This window comes from Bufo gargarizans, chromosome 3 (assembly GCF_014858855.1).
Source record: "Bufo gargarizans isolate SCDJY-AF-19 chromosome 3, ASM1485885v1, whole genome shotgun sequence".
Taxonomy (NCBI): Eukaryota; Metazoa; Chordata; class Amphibia; order Anura; family Bufonidae; genus Bufo; species Bufo gargarizans.
The window spans coordinates 29,910,086-29,924,765 of record NC_058082.1 but is presented as its reverse complement, the minus strand read 5'-3'; the positions used below and the strand labels follow the sequence as shown (position 1 = coordinate 29,924,765).

General features: G+C 47.4%; 1 protein-coding gene across 3 annotated transcripts in view; it reads left to right on the top strand.

Annotated features, from left to right (window-relative positions):
* Nucleotides 1-249: 249 nt before the first annotated feature.
* LOC122933049 (deuterosome assembly protein 1-like) overlaps nucleotides 250-14,680 on the top strand; it is a 42,971-nt gene continuing 28,540 nt past the window's right edge. The window contains exons 1-5 of one of the 3 annotated variants that reach the window (XM_044287786.1): nucleotides 250-305; nucleotides 5,831-5,891; nucleotides 7,356-7,527; nucleotides 8,974-9,069; nucleotides 13,702-13,836. In XM_044287786.1, the coding sequence (XP_044143721.1) occupies nucleotides 5,887-5,891; nucleotides 7,356-7,527; nucleotides 8,974-9,069; nucleotides 13,702-13,836 (408 nt within the window). In that variant the 5' untranslated portion in view covers nucleotides 250-305; nucleotides 5,831-5,886. Of the gene's footprint in view, nucleotides 306-3,617; nucleotides 3,728-3,935; nucleotides 3,983-5,830; nucleotides 5,892-7,355; nucleotides 7,528-8,973; nucleotides 9,070-13,701; nucleotides 13,837-14,680 lie in introns of those variants that run through there. The other 2 variants (XM_044287787.1, XM_044287785.1) reach the window with 2 other exon arrangements.

The following is a 14,680-nucleotide window of genomic DNA, read 5'->3' as shown; positions in this document are numbered from 1 at the left end:
GGGCACTATGGGGACATTAGCTCAACTGGGGGCATTACAAGGGGGTATTTTTTGCACTGTCACATTATAAGGAGAATTATTACTACTGGGGGGGGGGCATTATGGTGGGTTTTATTACTGCCCCATGGTATGACCCCCTAGTAGCGGCACCAGCCTCTCCCTGCTCTGCTATCCCTCTGCCCCTTCTCCAAATCCTTATTATAAAATCTTTCTCATTAGGATAAAACACAACATCAGCTCCGCCGAGCCCCCGGCCAAAGTGTGGAAGTGGTGTCCGAGATCCCCAAGGACCAAGCCATGTAACTGTAAGTGTTCATGTGGAGTATGTTTATGTTATACACATATAGCCTACACTGTGCCACACAATATACAGTATACCGCTACACTGTGCCACACAATATACAGTATACCTCTATACTGTGCCTCACAATGTACAGTATACCGCTACACTGTGCCCCACAATATACAGTATACCGCTACACTGTGCCACACAATATACAGTATACCTCTACACTGTGCCTCACAATATACCGCTACACTGTGCCACACAATATACAGTATACCGCTACACTGTGCCTCACAATATACCTCAACACTGTGCCACACAATATACAGTATACCGCTACACTGTGCCTCACAATATACCTCTACACTGTGCCACACAATATACAGTATACCGCTACACTGTGCCACACAATATACAGTATACCTCTATACTGTGCCACACAATATACAGTATACCGCTACACTGTGCCACACAATATACAGTATACCTCTATACTGTGCCACACAATGTACAGTATACCGCTACACTGTGCCACACAATATACAGTATACCGCTACACTGTGCCACACAATATATAGTATACCTCTACACTGTGCCACACAATATACAGTATACCGCTACACTGTGCCAAAGGAGTGGGGTTTACACAGGAGGAGGGAGGTGCGAAGCGCGCTGAGGGGGGCCCTTACAAATATTTGCTGTGGGGCCCAGTCACTTCTAGTTACGCCCCTGACTACTTGATAATAGGATTACACGCAAACTTATTATTACTTATGCTATACAAAAAGCTTTCCATTGATGAACTGTACCAACTGTTTTGGCACTGTATTTATTATTTTTTACATTTATCTGACAGGGTAGATCATGTACTATTTTTATAGAGCAGGTTGTTACGGACGCAATGATATTAAATATGTCTACTTTTTTTTTTCAGTTTTACATAATAAAGCATTTAAAAAAGAAAAAGTTTTTGTGTCTCCATTTTCTGAACGCCATATTTTTTTATATTTTTCTGCCAATCGTCTTGTGCAGGGGCTCATTTTTTGCAGGAAGAGTTGACTTTTTATTGGTACCATTTTTGGGTGCATATGATTTTTTGATCATTCATTGTTACACTTTATGAGGAAAGGCAACCCCAAAAATTTATTGTTTTGGCACAGTTTTCATTTATTAATTTTTACAGCGTTCACCTGAGGGGTTAGGTCACGTGATATTTTTATAGAGCAGGACGTTATGGACGTGGCAATAACTATTATATATACTTTTTCTTATTTATTTAAGTTTTACACAATAATAGCATTTTTAAAACAGAAAAAATTGTTTTAGTGTTTGTTTCCGTGTCCGTTCCTTTTCTTTTTTTTTTCGGATAAGATGCAGACCCATTCATTTCAATGGGTCCGCAAAAAATGCGGACAGCACACCGTGTGCTATCCGTGTCCTATTCTTGTCCATTTTAGGCATTGTTACAATGGATCAGCAAAAAAAACGGATGTCCTCCTTATTTTTATTTTTGTTTTGCAAATCCGCAATTTTCGGACCGCAAAACACATACGTTCGTGTGCATGTAGCCTAAGCCCATACAAGGGCTATTTCTGGTATATTCCAATGCTGGCCTGCAGGTGGCAGCACAGCATTGGGATGTATTGAATAAAAATCCATTACAGAATCCAAATGACAATCTAATGATTGCATGTTATAGTCACCTAGGGTTACTTAAAAAAAAAAAAATAAAGTTTTAAAAATAGAAAAAATATATATAACTCAAGTCACCCCCATCTTTTCCCCAAAATAAAAATAAACAATCAAAAACATTAAACATTATGGGTATCGCTGCATCTGAAAATGCCTGTACGGTTAAAATAAAAAAAGATTTATTGCATGTGGCAAATGGCATAACAGAAAATAAAAAACCATCAAAATAGCTGATTTGCAGTTTTTTTTTATCTCTCCACCTCCTCCCAAAAAATTGAGCATAAAGTGATCAAAAAGTCCTACACACCCCAGAATGGTATCAATAAAATACAGATCGTCCTACAAAAAATGAGGCCCCAAACACAGCTCCATAGACGTAACTGTAAAAAAATGTTATGAGGGTCAGAATACTGCGAAAAGAAAAAATTTAGTTTTTCTAAAGTTTTTTTTTTTTTTTTGTATTAAAACTATATAAATGTGGTAACTCTGTAATCGTACTGACCTGAAGGTAACAGGTCAGTTTTACCGCATAGGGAACACCATAAAAACAAAACCCACAAAGATAAGGCGGAATAGATTTTTTTTTTTCCAATTCCACCCCATTTGGAATTTTTTTTCCAGCTTCCCGCTACCTCTTATACAATTTGATTTGGTGCTGTTAGAAAGAACAAATTGTTCTGCAAAAAAACAGGACTAAGACCTCATGCACACGACCGTTCAGTTTTTTGCGGTCCGCAAAAAACGGAAGCCACCCGTGTGCCTTGCGCAATTTGCGGAACGGAATGGGCGGCTCATTGTAGACATGCCTATTCTTATCCGCAAAACGGACAAGAATAGGACATGCTATTTTTTTTTTGCGGGGCCTCGGAATGGAGCAACGGATGCGGACAGCACATGGAGTGCTGTCCGCATCTTTTGCGTCCCCATTGAAGTGAATGGGTCCGCATCCGAGCCGCCAAAACAGCGGCTTGGATGCGGACCTGAACAACGGTCGTGTACATGAGGCCAGAAACAATCGAAACATTTTTATTTAAATTATGGCTCCAGAAAAAAATGGAAAATCGACATGTCAAAATGTACTTTTTATAATGTGGAAGAAAGGGGGGGGTCTAACCTACGGCCATTCCTGAATGAGGGCAGAGAGCTGGGGATGCATATTGGACCGCTTCTTCTCATAGGAAAGCGCCTGTGATCGGCTAGTTAGGCCTGATGTATGATATTTTTTTTAACAATATAGCGCTTCATTTTATATATTTTATATATTTGCACTGGAGGTCAAGCCCTTGAACAGGTAATTTCTTATCTGTAACTGACCAAATGAACTATTAGGTGGTTAACCATTGACATATTGGTATTTGAGAGGACAGAAAATCGCGCAAATGACAGACGCCAACATTTCTGATCCAACTGCGCCATTTTCTGTAATAAAAATATACAGGCGCCACATGGTAGCCACACTGGGGAATAACATGTATCCAAAATAGTCGCAAAGAAATAGTGGCGTAGTTGCCATAGTAACCAATTGGATTTCTGCTTTTCTTTTTCAAAAAGTGACCTAATTACTTTTTAATTTATTTACTCCATATAATCAAGTGAGACTCTTACATCGGCTCCTTCACCCATAAGACATGATGCAGACCGGCTGCGAATCAAGACTAGAACCTGGCATTCCTCAAAGAAATGCATTTCGACCCTCACCGCCTCCCGTCCCGGCCCATGGTTGTCAAGGCAACAGTCAGCGTCCTCCATGTGGGTTTTAAACGGTCAGATGAGGCAAGGGGCGGAGTTTACTGCCCTACAGGGGTGTTGATAGGGTGGGGCGTGTTATGGGAGGGGTTACATGGTCAGCGCGATGTATTGCAGGGGGTGTGGTCAGTTGCTGAGGTAGGCGTGGTTTGTGCCGGCGGCAGGACTGGCGCGGACTGCGCACGGTGATGTGAATGCAGTGTGTGGACGGGGGTCAGTGGTTCCCGGGGGAGACCTGCGGCTGCTCCTCATCAGAAGGTAGGAGGACTGTGATTAGGGTTAGCAAGGGCGTGCTGAGACTTGTAGTTCCTGCAGTGTGTGTATATATATGTATTCCTTATCTCTCGGTGATGCTCCAGCAGTATATTGTACTGCACACCAGCCTATGGCGGCGCTATGTGCTCCTAATGACACCATGGATTGGCTGGAGGCAGGTGATCCTAATGCATGTGCTTAATGTGTACAAGGGGGTCCCCGGGGTCATCCTGATGGAGTCTGGGGGTCCCCAGTGTGGCTCCTCTGGGGTCCCCAGTGTTTTCTGCCAGGATATCAGGTTCACTCTAATGGGCTCACGGGGCCCAAAGTTTGCTCATCTGGAGTCAGGGGTCCCCAAGGTTAATCCAACTGAGTTTTGGGAATCCCGGGGTCACTCGGCTTGTGTTATTCCTCTTAACTTTAAGGGAAGTGGGGTCCCACTAATGTTCTCCTCAAATCACATCATATTGGCGGGGGCGTCTCTGTCGGGGCCCCTCGTCGGCGGGGGGGCGTCTCTGTCGGGGCCCCTCGTCGGCGGGGGGGCGTCTCTGTCGGGGCCCCTCGTCGGCGGGGGGGCGTCTCTGTCGGGGCCCCTCGTCGGCGGGGGGGCGTCTGTCGGGGCCCCTCGTCGGCGGGGGGGCGTCTCTGTCGGGGCCCCTCGTCGGCGGGGGGGCGTCTCTGTCGGGGCCCCTCGTCGGCGGGGGGGCGTCTCTGTCGGGGCCCCTCGTCGGCGGGGGGGGCGTCTCTGTCGGGGCCCCTCGTCGGCGGGGGGGCGTCTCTGTCGGGGCCCCTCGTCGGCGGGGGGGCGTCTCTGTCGGGGCCCCTCGTCGGCGGGGGGGCGTCTCTGTCGGGGCCCCTCGTCGGCGGGGGGGCGTCTCTGTCGGGGCCCCTCGTCGGCGGGGGGGCGTCTCTGTCGGGGCCCCTCGTCGGCGGGGGGGCGTCTCTGTCGGGGCCCCTCGTCGGCGGGGGGGCGTCTCTGTCGGGGCCCCTCGTCGGCGGGGGGGCGTCTCTGTCGGGGCCCCTCGTCGGCGGGGGGGCGTCTCTGTCGGGGCCCCTCGTCGGCGGGGGGGCGTCTCTGTCGGGGCCCCTCGTCGGCGGGGGGGCGTCTCTGTCGGGGCCCCTCGTCGGCGGGGGGGCGTCTCTGTCGGGGCCCCTCGTCGGCGGGGGGGCGTCTCTGTCGGGGCCCCTCGTCGGCGGGGGGGCGTCTCTGTCGGGGCCCCTCGTCGGCGTGGGCGTCTCTGTCGGGGCCCCTCGTCGGCGGGGGCGTCTCTGTCGGGGCCCGTTATTCAGCTGCTGCATCAGTGGTGGTCAGAAGCTGAGGTGTGTTATAAGAAATAGCGCCCCCTTCTGTGTATGGTAAGAATGGTGGGTGCTCTATGGTTCTGGGCCTGCCGCTCCGTACAGTGATGTGGTCCCAGATCTCGGTGACATCACATAACCCATATTTGCCCTGTATGATGAGGGTGCTGATGGGATGATCACTCCTATCCTCAAGGGCAGATTGGAAACCTAAAGTGGCCCTATGTTGTAGGAGGGTCTAAATTGACAGGAGGCAACATAAGTAGGGGGGTCAGCAATATCATAGCGCAGAATACCGTCCTCCACAGTGCAGTCCCTCAGTGGCGGCCATCTTCTGTCCTCCTCCTCGGGTGAGATGTGGGACATGTGCGGTCGCAGGCCGGGTAAATAGGTACCTGATTCACACACTGATTGCTTATTATGTACCCAGCCAGTGGAAAAGATGGGGGCTCCCTGGGCATCGGCCCACTGGGAAATTTGCCTGTAAGGTCTATGGCCAAGCCGCCCCTGACTGTCCTCCTTGGATTGATTCTGTTCTCTATTCTTCATTAGGTTAAGAACTTCCAGTAAGAAACAGACAATTGTCGGCCTCCCAGACGCACCAGACAATGGGGTGAGTCCCTCCAGGTTCAGCATCTGTCAGCAGGAGCAACCCTGTAAACCATGCATACCTCTAGTTAGGGTTGATCCTGCAGAGTAAAATTATACCTTTCTTGTGAAAATCTACTGTGGCCTTACTAAGAATAAAGAATTTAGCTCTTTATGTAAATAAGGGCTTCAGTGCACAGAGGGGCGGGGCCTCAGCATTTTAGTGCTGGCCCCTCCCCTCAGTGCACTTCAGATTTTGAGGGCTGGCCCTACCTTTCCAGTACACCTCCAGTTTCCAGTGCTGGCCCCGCTCCTCAGTGCACCTCGGCTTTTCAGTTAGTGCTGGCCCCGCTCCTCAGTGCACCTTGGCTTTTCAGTTAGTGCTGGCCCCGCCCCTCAGTGCACCTCTGCTTTCCAGTGCTGGCCCCGCCCCTCAGTGCACCTCTGCTTTCCAGTGCTGGCCCCGCCCCTCAGTGCACCTCTGCTTTCCAGTGCTGGCCCCGCCCCTCAGTGCACCTCTGCTTTCCAGTGCTGGCCCCGCCCCTCATGGCACCTCTGCTTTCCAGTGCTGGCTCCGCCCCTCAGTGCACTGAAGCCTTCATTTGCATAAAAATGATTCCCCTGGAAAAACTCTATAAAGAAGGTTTTCCTCAAACTACACTTTTTCCCCATGCACAGTATTAGGGATAAGTGACTGATCTGCAGGGCTCTGACCACTGGGGCCCCCCGCCAACCACAATAATGGGGGTCCCGTGTTCCCTTATTCACATGCTCCAAACTGTATGGGACGAGCGCCATAGTCTATCTATGGCGGTTCCACAAAATGGCAGTAGTATTCATGCTCAACAGCACTCCATACAGATGGGGGCACAGGGCCATCCTTTTCTCGTGATCAGTGGGGGTCCCAGTGGTCGGACCCCTTCCCAGCGATCAGACACTTATCCCTTCTCCTGTGGATAGGTTTCCCCCAACCCTGTTCAGCAGCGGTCAGCTTCGGATTTCATCTGCAGAATTAGAATTATTTGATATACTGTGTGCATTGGTTCCTCACCTTTTGCAAGATCTCTGCTTGCTGTCAGTGAATGGCAACAGTTTGGCTTACATTTTGACTGCTGATATTCTGTACAGTCCCCTTACTGAGACTACAGCAGAGTACAGGGGGTGTATGGAGCGCCATACACAGCAGGTTTGGGTTGTGGTGTACAGCTGACACCTGCCTGCAGCAGCCAGGATCGGAGGTAGTCCCCATCTATGTTGTTTAACCCATCAGATGCCGTGGTCAGTGACATATGAGCAATTGTTGGAAGGGGATTCCTTCTGTCTTATGATCACCCCCAACCATGACATAAACATGAGGTACTGAGTTACATTGTGGCCTTGTGCATGTACAATGCTGCAGTGTAAAGCATGGGGAAGAGACTTTTTACACCTCAACAAGAATTCTGCTTTAACCCTTTCTTTATATAATAACTTTTGGGTTGTCTCCTAGTGACCTCTCCTGTGAGACCCAGCTAGAGGAGCTGATGCACCAGATCGACATCATGGTGAACAGTAAGAAGGTGGAGTGGGAGCAGCAGGTCCTGGCGCTGGAGCAGAGACTCGAGACTCAGGAGCTGGAGCTGTCCCAAACCAGAGGTGCCTTGGATGAAAAAGACTATGAGGTAAGAGGGTGTGACAGGGTCGCTCCTGGCTTTATCTACTTTAATGGTCCCTTATTGAGATAACAGTGTAGCCCCCCGAGTAGCTGAAGACAAGACCCTCCACAGATACCAGCTGAACGCCAGGGACCTCATATTCTTCCTAGGCTTTGACGCTTGGCTGCGGCTCCTCCACCGATCAGCTGAGCTACCAGTGTATGGAGCGGAAGCAGAAGGCACCGTACACTGCGCAGTTTCTGGAGCCGATGTACTGAATGGGGGCTGAACCGCAGTACTCAGCGCGGCCACTACACGTTGTACGGCGCTGTTTGCCTCCTGCTGAATGGTGGGGCCACCGGCGGGTGTCAGACCCCCACCGATCTGATATTGATGATTTATCCTGAGCCCGGATAACCCCTTTAAAAATGGATATGTGTAATTTACAATTTTTTTCTGGATGACGCAGGAATTTATTGATTTTGTATCCTGAGAAATCGGAAGTCCTTAAAGTGCTATTCCAGGAAAAAAAAATGAAAAAGCTCAGTTAGCTTTGCCAAAAAATAAAAACAGCGATTTATACTCACCGATTCCCCGCTGCTGCCATTCTGATGGTGGACGGGCCCCTGCTGCACTGGTGTTCATGGTCCTGTCCTGACACGGGAGGAAATGGCTGGCAGTGCCGCTCATCCAATCACAGGCTGCAGAGATGACACACCTCAGTCACTGATTGGCTGTGCGAGACTCGCAGCCTTTTCCTGCCGTGTCAGGACAGGAGCAGAAAGGGCAGGGCAGCGGGGGCACGGGTGCTTTCGGACTGGCTGCAGGGGGGATTGGCGAGGTGTGTACGAGCTCTGTTACTTTTATTAAAGCATCTGCAGCTAGGACTAAGCATGCAGCCTTTTACCGAACATCTGGCTTCAGGAGTGATGTCACGGCGCTGCACACTGCTGACATCATCCTGTCCTCAGACAAAGAATTGACCTTAAAGTAGCACCCCCACAAAAAAAAATATATTCTCTGACCTGTTAGAAAGGTGCATGATACTGTAGTGAAGGTAATCCTCTTACCAATGACTGTATTTGTGAGTTATAACCTCCCTTCCGATCCTCAGCTGTGTCATGTGACCTGCACTCTGATCTCCAACTGACACAGGGCAGGAAGTCAGTTACTTCTCCATTCCTATGAGACTGACATTGAGGCTCCCATAGGAATACATAGAGAAACAGACTTCCTGTCCACACATAAGAGGCTGTGTTATTTGGAAAGTCAGAGTGTTGGTCACATGACACAGCTGAGGATCAGAAGGGAGGTTATAACTCACAAATACAGTCATCGGTAAGAGGATTACCTTCACTACAGTTTACGTCATGTACTGTTCTAACAGGTCAGAGAATACCTCACGTGTGACATATGAACCACCTGTGATAACGGGCAGATATAAAAGACTGCATTGTGTCTTTTTTGTCTTAGATTGCAGCCCTCTCCAAAAAGCTGGAAGAAGCAGATAAGAGTCAATGTGAAACTGTGCAGAACTATGAGCACCAGCTGGAGGCGCTGAAGAGTCAGGTGAGGTTTTACTCCAGAGGAGAACTCTGACTCCATGTCTACACAGAGCAGCCTCTGGTATCAGATGAGGGGAGCAGCTTTTTCTGCTGCAGTCACAATCTTACTGGTTTCTACTGGAAACACTCAACAAGTTTGATACTACACACTCCCATAACATCCTGTCATATGGGGGGGGGGGGGGGGAGTGACTTTTTCCTACATCCGATTACTGTACAAATCTCAAGAACAAGCTCTGTACAGATGCTGAGCCATTCATGTAATGTTGGGAGACTTTAGCTCTGGAGTATAATACAGGATGTAACTCAGGATCAGTACAGGATAAGTAATGTGTGTATACAGTGACTCCACCAGCAGAATAGTGAGTGCAGCTCTGGAGTATAATACAGGATGTAACTCGGGATCAGTACAGGATAAGTAATGTAATGTATGTACACAGTGACTCCAGCAGAATAGTTAGTGCAGCTCTGGAGGATAATACAGGATGTAACTCAGGATCAGTACAGGAGAAGTAATGTAATGTATGTACACAGTGACTCCAGCAGCAGAATAGTGAGTGCAGCTCTGGAGTATAATACAGGATGTAACTCGGGATCAGTACAGGATAAGTAATGTGTGTATACAGTGACTCCACCAGCAGAATAGTGAGTGCAGCTCTGGAGTATAATACAGGATGTGACTCAGGATAAGTAATGTAATGTATGTACACAGTGACTGCACCAGCAGAATAGTGAGTGCAGCTCTGGAGTATAATACAGGATGTAACTCGGGATCAGTACAGGATAAGTAATGTAATGTATGTACACAGTGACTGCACCAGCAGAATAGTGAGTGCAGCTCTGGAGTATAATACAGGATGTAACTCGGGATCAGTACAGGATAAGTAATGTAATGTATGTACACAGTGACTGCACCAGCAGAATAGTGAGTGCAGCTCTGGAGTATAATACAGGATGTAACTCAGGATCAGTATAGGATAAGTAATGTAATGTATGTACACAGTGACTTCACCAGCAGAATAGTGAGTGCAGCTCTGGAGTATAATACAGGATGTAACTCAGGATCAGTACAGGATAAGTAATGTAATGTATGTACACAGTGACTGTGCCAGCAGAATAGTGAGTGCAGCTCTGGAGTATAATACAGGATGTAACTCAGGATCAGTATAGCATAAGTAATGTAATGTATGTACACAGTGACTTCACCAGCAGAATAGTGAGTGCAGCTCTGGAGTATAATACAGGATGTAACTCGGGATCAGTACAGGATTAGTAATGTAATGTATGTACACAGTGACTGCACCAGCAGAATAGTGAGTGCAGCTCTGGAGTATAATACAGGATGTAACTCAGGATTAGTAATGTAATGTATGTACACAGTGACTGCACCAGCAGAATAGTGAGTGCAGCTCTGGAGGATAATACAGGATGTAACTCAGGATCAGTACAGGATAAGTAATGTAATGTATGTACACAGTGACTGCACCAGCAGAATAGTGAGTGCAGCTCTGGAGGATAATACAGGATGTAACTCAGGATCAGTACAGGATAAGTAATGTATGTACACAGTGACTGCACCAGCAGAATAGTGAGTGCAGCTCTGGAGTATAATACAGGATGTAACTCAGGATCAGTATAGGATAAGTAATGTAATGTATGTACACAGTGACTGCACCAGCAGAATAGTGAGTGCAGCTCTGGGGTATAATACAGGATGTAACTCAGGATCAGTACAGGATAAGTAATGTACGTACACAGTGACTGCACCAGCAGAATAGTGAGTGCAGCTCTGGAGTATAATACAGGATAAGATAATATGATGTGTGTGCACATTGGGTAGATTATACCAAAGTGTAAGCTTTTTCTGTGCAAATGCAAGATGACTTAATCTTGTAAGGCCTCTTTCACACTTGCATTGTTAGGATCCGGCGTGCACTTCCGTTGCCGGAAGTGCCCGCTGGATCCGTAACGCCACAAGTGAACTAAAAGCATTTGAAGACTGATCAGTCTTCAAAATGCGTTCAGTGTTACTATGGCAGCCAGGACGCTATTAAAGTCCTGGTTGCCATAGTAGTAGTGGGGAGCGGGGGAGCAGTATACTTACCGCCCGTGCGGCTCCAGAATGACGTCAGAGCACCCCATGCGCATGGATCACATGACGTCACTCTGGAGCGCCCCGGGAGCCGCACGGACAGTAAGGATGCTGCTCCCGCTCCCCACTACACTTTACCATGGCTGCCAGGACTTTAGCGACTTGAGCAAAAAGCGCAGCATGCTGCGGTATTTTCTCCGGCCAAAAAACGTTCCGGTCCTGAACTGAAGACATTTTGATGCATCTTGAACGGATTTCTCTCCATTCAGAATGCATTAGGATAAAACTGATCAAGATTTTTCCGGCATAGAGCCCCGACGACGGAACTCTATGCTGGAAGACAAGAACGCAAGTGTGAAAGAGCCCTAAGTCATTCATTGACGTCATTGCACTTTCCTCCTGTGAGAACTTGAGATACTGACTTCAAGGAAGGGGCCTCTAACATCACATTTACATTTTATAGTTCCTCTGTCTTATGTGACAGACGGTCTGGATGCAGCCTCCCTTATCCCTCCAGGTTCATCACTCTACAGTATAATTGTGGAAATAAACCTCGTTAGCTCGAGATGTGTACTGAAATGAATTTCCATCACTGACCACTAGATGGCAGTAAATTGATATAAAAAGTGATTTGTTTTGCGCTTTAAGTCCTCATTCACACGTCTACAATTATCCTTCCGCATCTGTTCCGCAATTTTGCGTAACGGGTGCGGATCCATTCAATCATTGGGGGAGTAATTGCTGTCCGCATCAGCACTTCCGTGATGCGGTTCCGCCAAAAAAATGAAGCATGTCCTATTTTTGGACGCAAATTGCGGTCCGCGGCCCCATTGTACTCAATGGGTCCGCAAAAAAGCGGATGACATGCGGAAAGACACCAAATGTCTTCTGCATATCATCCGTATTATGGTATGGTACCCTAGCAGCATGTATTCCTCCTTCCTTTTTTTTTTTCTGCGGAAACACGGAACGGATGTGGATGCACTTTTGTAATAAACTGAAGGTTTTTACGGAAACACGAATCCACAAAAAAACGGACCGTAAGGATAATTGCGGACGTGTGAATGGAGCCTAAATGAAAACTGCTTGTATCAGTACAAAGTAGATATCATACATGCCGTATCGCTGGCCGAAGTGCACTGCTAAAATGAGAAAGAAAAACAGCCCAAAAAATTGTTTTCTATGAACATTGATGGAAAAGTCCCTTTTTGACTCTGGCACCCGCACCTCTCTGACTTTGGTGGGATACCCTAGTGATATGCCATCAAAGTCTTAGTTGTGAATACCTCTTTAAATAAAGTTTTTACAGTTACTCGACTTTTAGGTCAATTTTTATATGAATATTAGTGACAAGCGGAGTTTTCTCTCTCGTTTTCATGGTAACTGATAAGACGATGATGGTCGCACCGCTGTCTTTTATAACCGCCTGCCGCACAATAGATAAAGTCTCACTCTAATAACTGCTGATGGACGACAGGATATTACATAGTGTTTGGTAAAGTCTGTCTCAGGGACACTATGTGTTAAAGGGGTTGCCTGAGATACTTAAAAATCTTAGAAATGTCCCCAAAATGTCCCCGGACTGCGGCGGCAGCATGCAGGTTTATACCTGTTCACCGCTACCGTCTGTAAACAAGCAGCGGCAGGAGGACGGGACCGGCAGCGCAGTGACCACTGAGGAACCAGTAGGGATAGGAATGGCAACAGTGACCGATCGGTGAGGAATAGACTGTTCTACATCATATAGGAGGAGCATTCTGAACAAGAGGTAGGACGCTTTAATGGAGGACGGGCTAGATTTCCTTTGGGGTCGGATGATTGCGGCATATCCAGCTTCTCTAACCCTCTGCCATCGGATCTGGCCAGTCATTGTTTTCTATATTGGCCACGGCTGGAGAACTGCTCCATGGAATGCATGGACTCGATGGGCTCAAATCCACTTCTATAATGTCCCTTCTAGGGTATAGGGATAGTGGTTGTAACGGTGAGACAGCCCCTTTATGTTCATTTTGAGATGTGCTATGCCTTAGACCTTGCTCTGTCTTCTTCCATTTCATCTGCTCTACCTTCCCAATAACCATCTGTAGGCAAGGTTCTCCAGAGCTGAACACAATCCCCCGATTGTGGAATGGCCATAGCTCTGTGAAGTAGACTGGAGACCTCCTCCTCCTGCTGGATATTCCTCTAGTGATGTCCCAAATTATTCTCCCAGCCAATGTCTTGGTACTTTAGTCACTCTTGTTAAAATAATCTGAAGTGAGATTCAGCTAGTGTTTGTCCTCTGTGTTTCGTGCCTTAACTGAACCCTTAAGACAATATGGAGACTTCTTCTTCTATAACTAAAGGGAACTTGAATGACCCTTATCTTAATCAGCTTGTGAACCTCCGAAGCCACCTACCTGCTCATTCACTGTACCTTATAGGAGGGTTATTCAACGTCTCTTCATATCACAGATCTTACTTTTACATTCAAGAAGGGATCATTTATGGTGGACATGGTCCTCCTTAACTAAAATCTGTGTGTTTTTCTTCTTGTTTCCTCAGCTTTGTAAATTGAAGACGGGTTATGGTAAACTCCATTATTATCATATGAAAAACCATACGAGGGAAAGCATAGACGCTTCTACAGACCACGAGAAAAGTCAGTCTGAGCTCCGGCGCTTGTCTCAAAAGCTTGAGGTAAGTTTATATGTGTGGTGGCTCGGTGATTAACACTGGGGTCCTGAGTCAAATTCGACTGTGGGCAACATCTGCATTGAGTTTGTATTTTCTCCTTGTGTTTGAGTGGGCTTCCTTAGGAGACAAGGGTCCTAACCACAGGATACCTGCCACCCTGAAAAGGGCGACCTAGCCTGTAGTCCGAATCCTAACACTACTAACCCTAGTGCACATAAGCAAAAAGCTGGTAGTGATACACAAGATATTCCTTGGCTAAAGAGTAATTTTTTTTCCAGGAGTTCAATATTGATGATCTATTCTCAGGATAGCGCATCAATATCTGACTGTTTGGGGTCCGACACATGGCACCCCTGTCAATCAGCTGTTTGAAGAGGCAGCAGTGCTCTGGTGAGTGCTGCAGCCTTCGCACAGTATACCAAGCACAGCGCCACACATTGTATAGTGGCTGTACTTGGTATTGCACCCCAGGTCCATTCGCCCTTGAATGGGACTAAGCTATTCATAGGCCATCTAACTAATGAACGTGATGTCATAGGCCTAGGAAGAGGCTGCAGCACTCACCGGAGCACCACAGCCTCTTCAAATAGCTGATCTCTGAGGATACCAAGTGTCGGACCCCCATCAATCAGATATTAATGACCTATCCTGAGGATAGGCTATCAATATGAAAACCCCTTTAATAATATTCAGCAGCGCTGCATTAACCAGACACGGTCACTACAGTATACGGAGTGGCTCCTTGAAACAGCTGATTGGGTGGGATGCCGAAGTCGAACCCCCCCACTATCTAATCGAATCCCCCCCCCCCCACCTAATAAAGATGACGTAATCGAAGGGTCTTCAG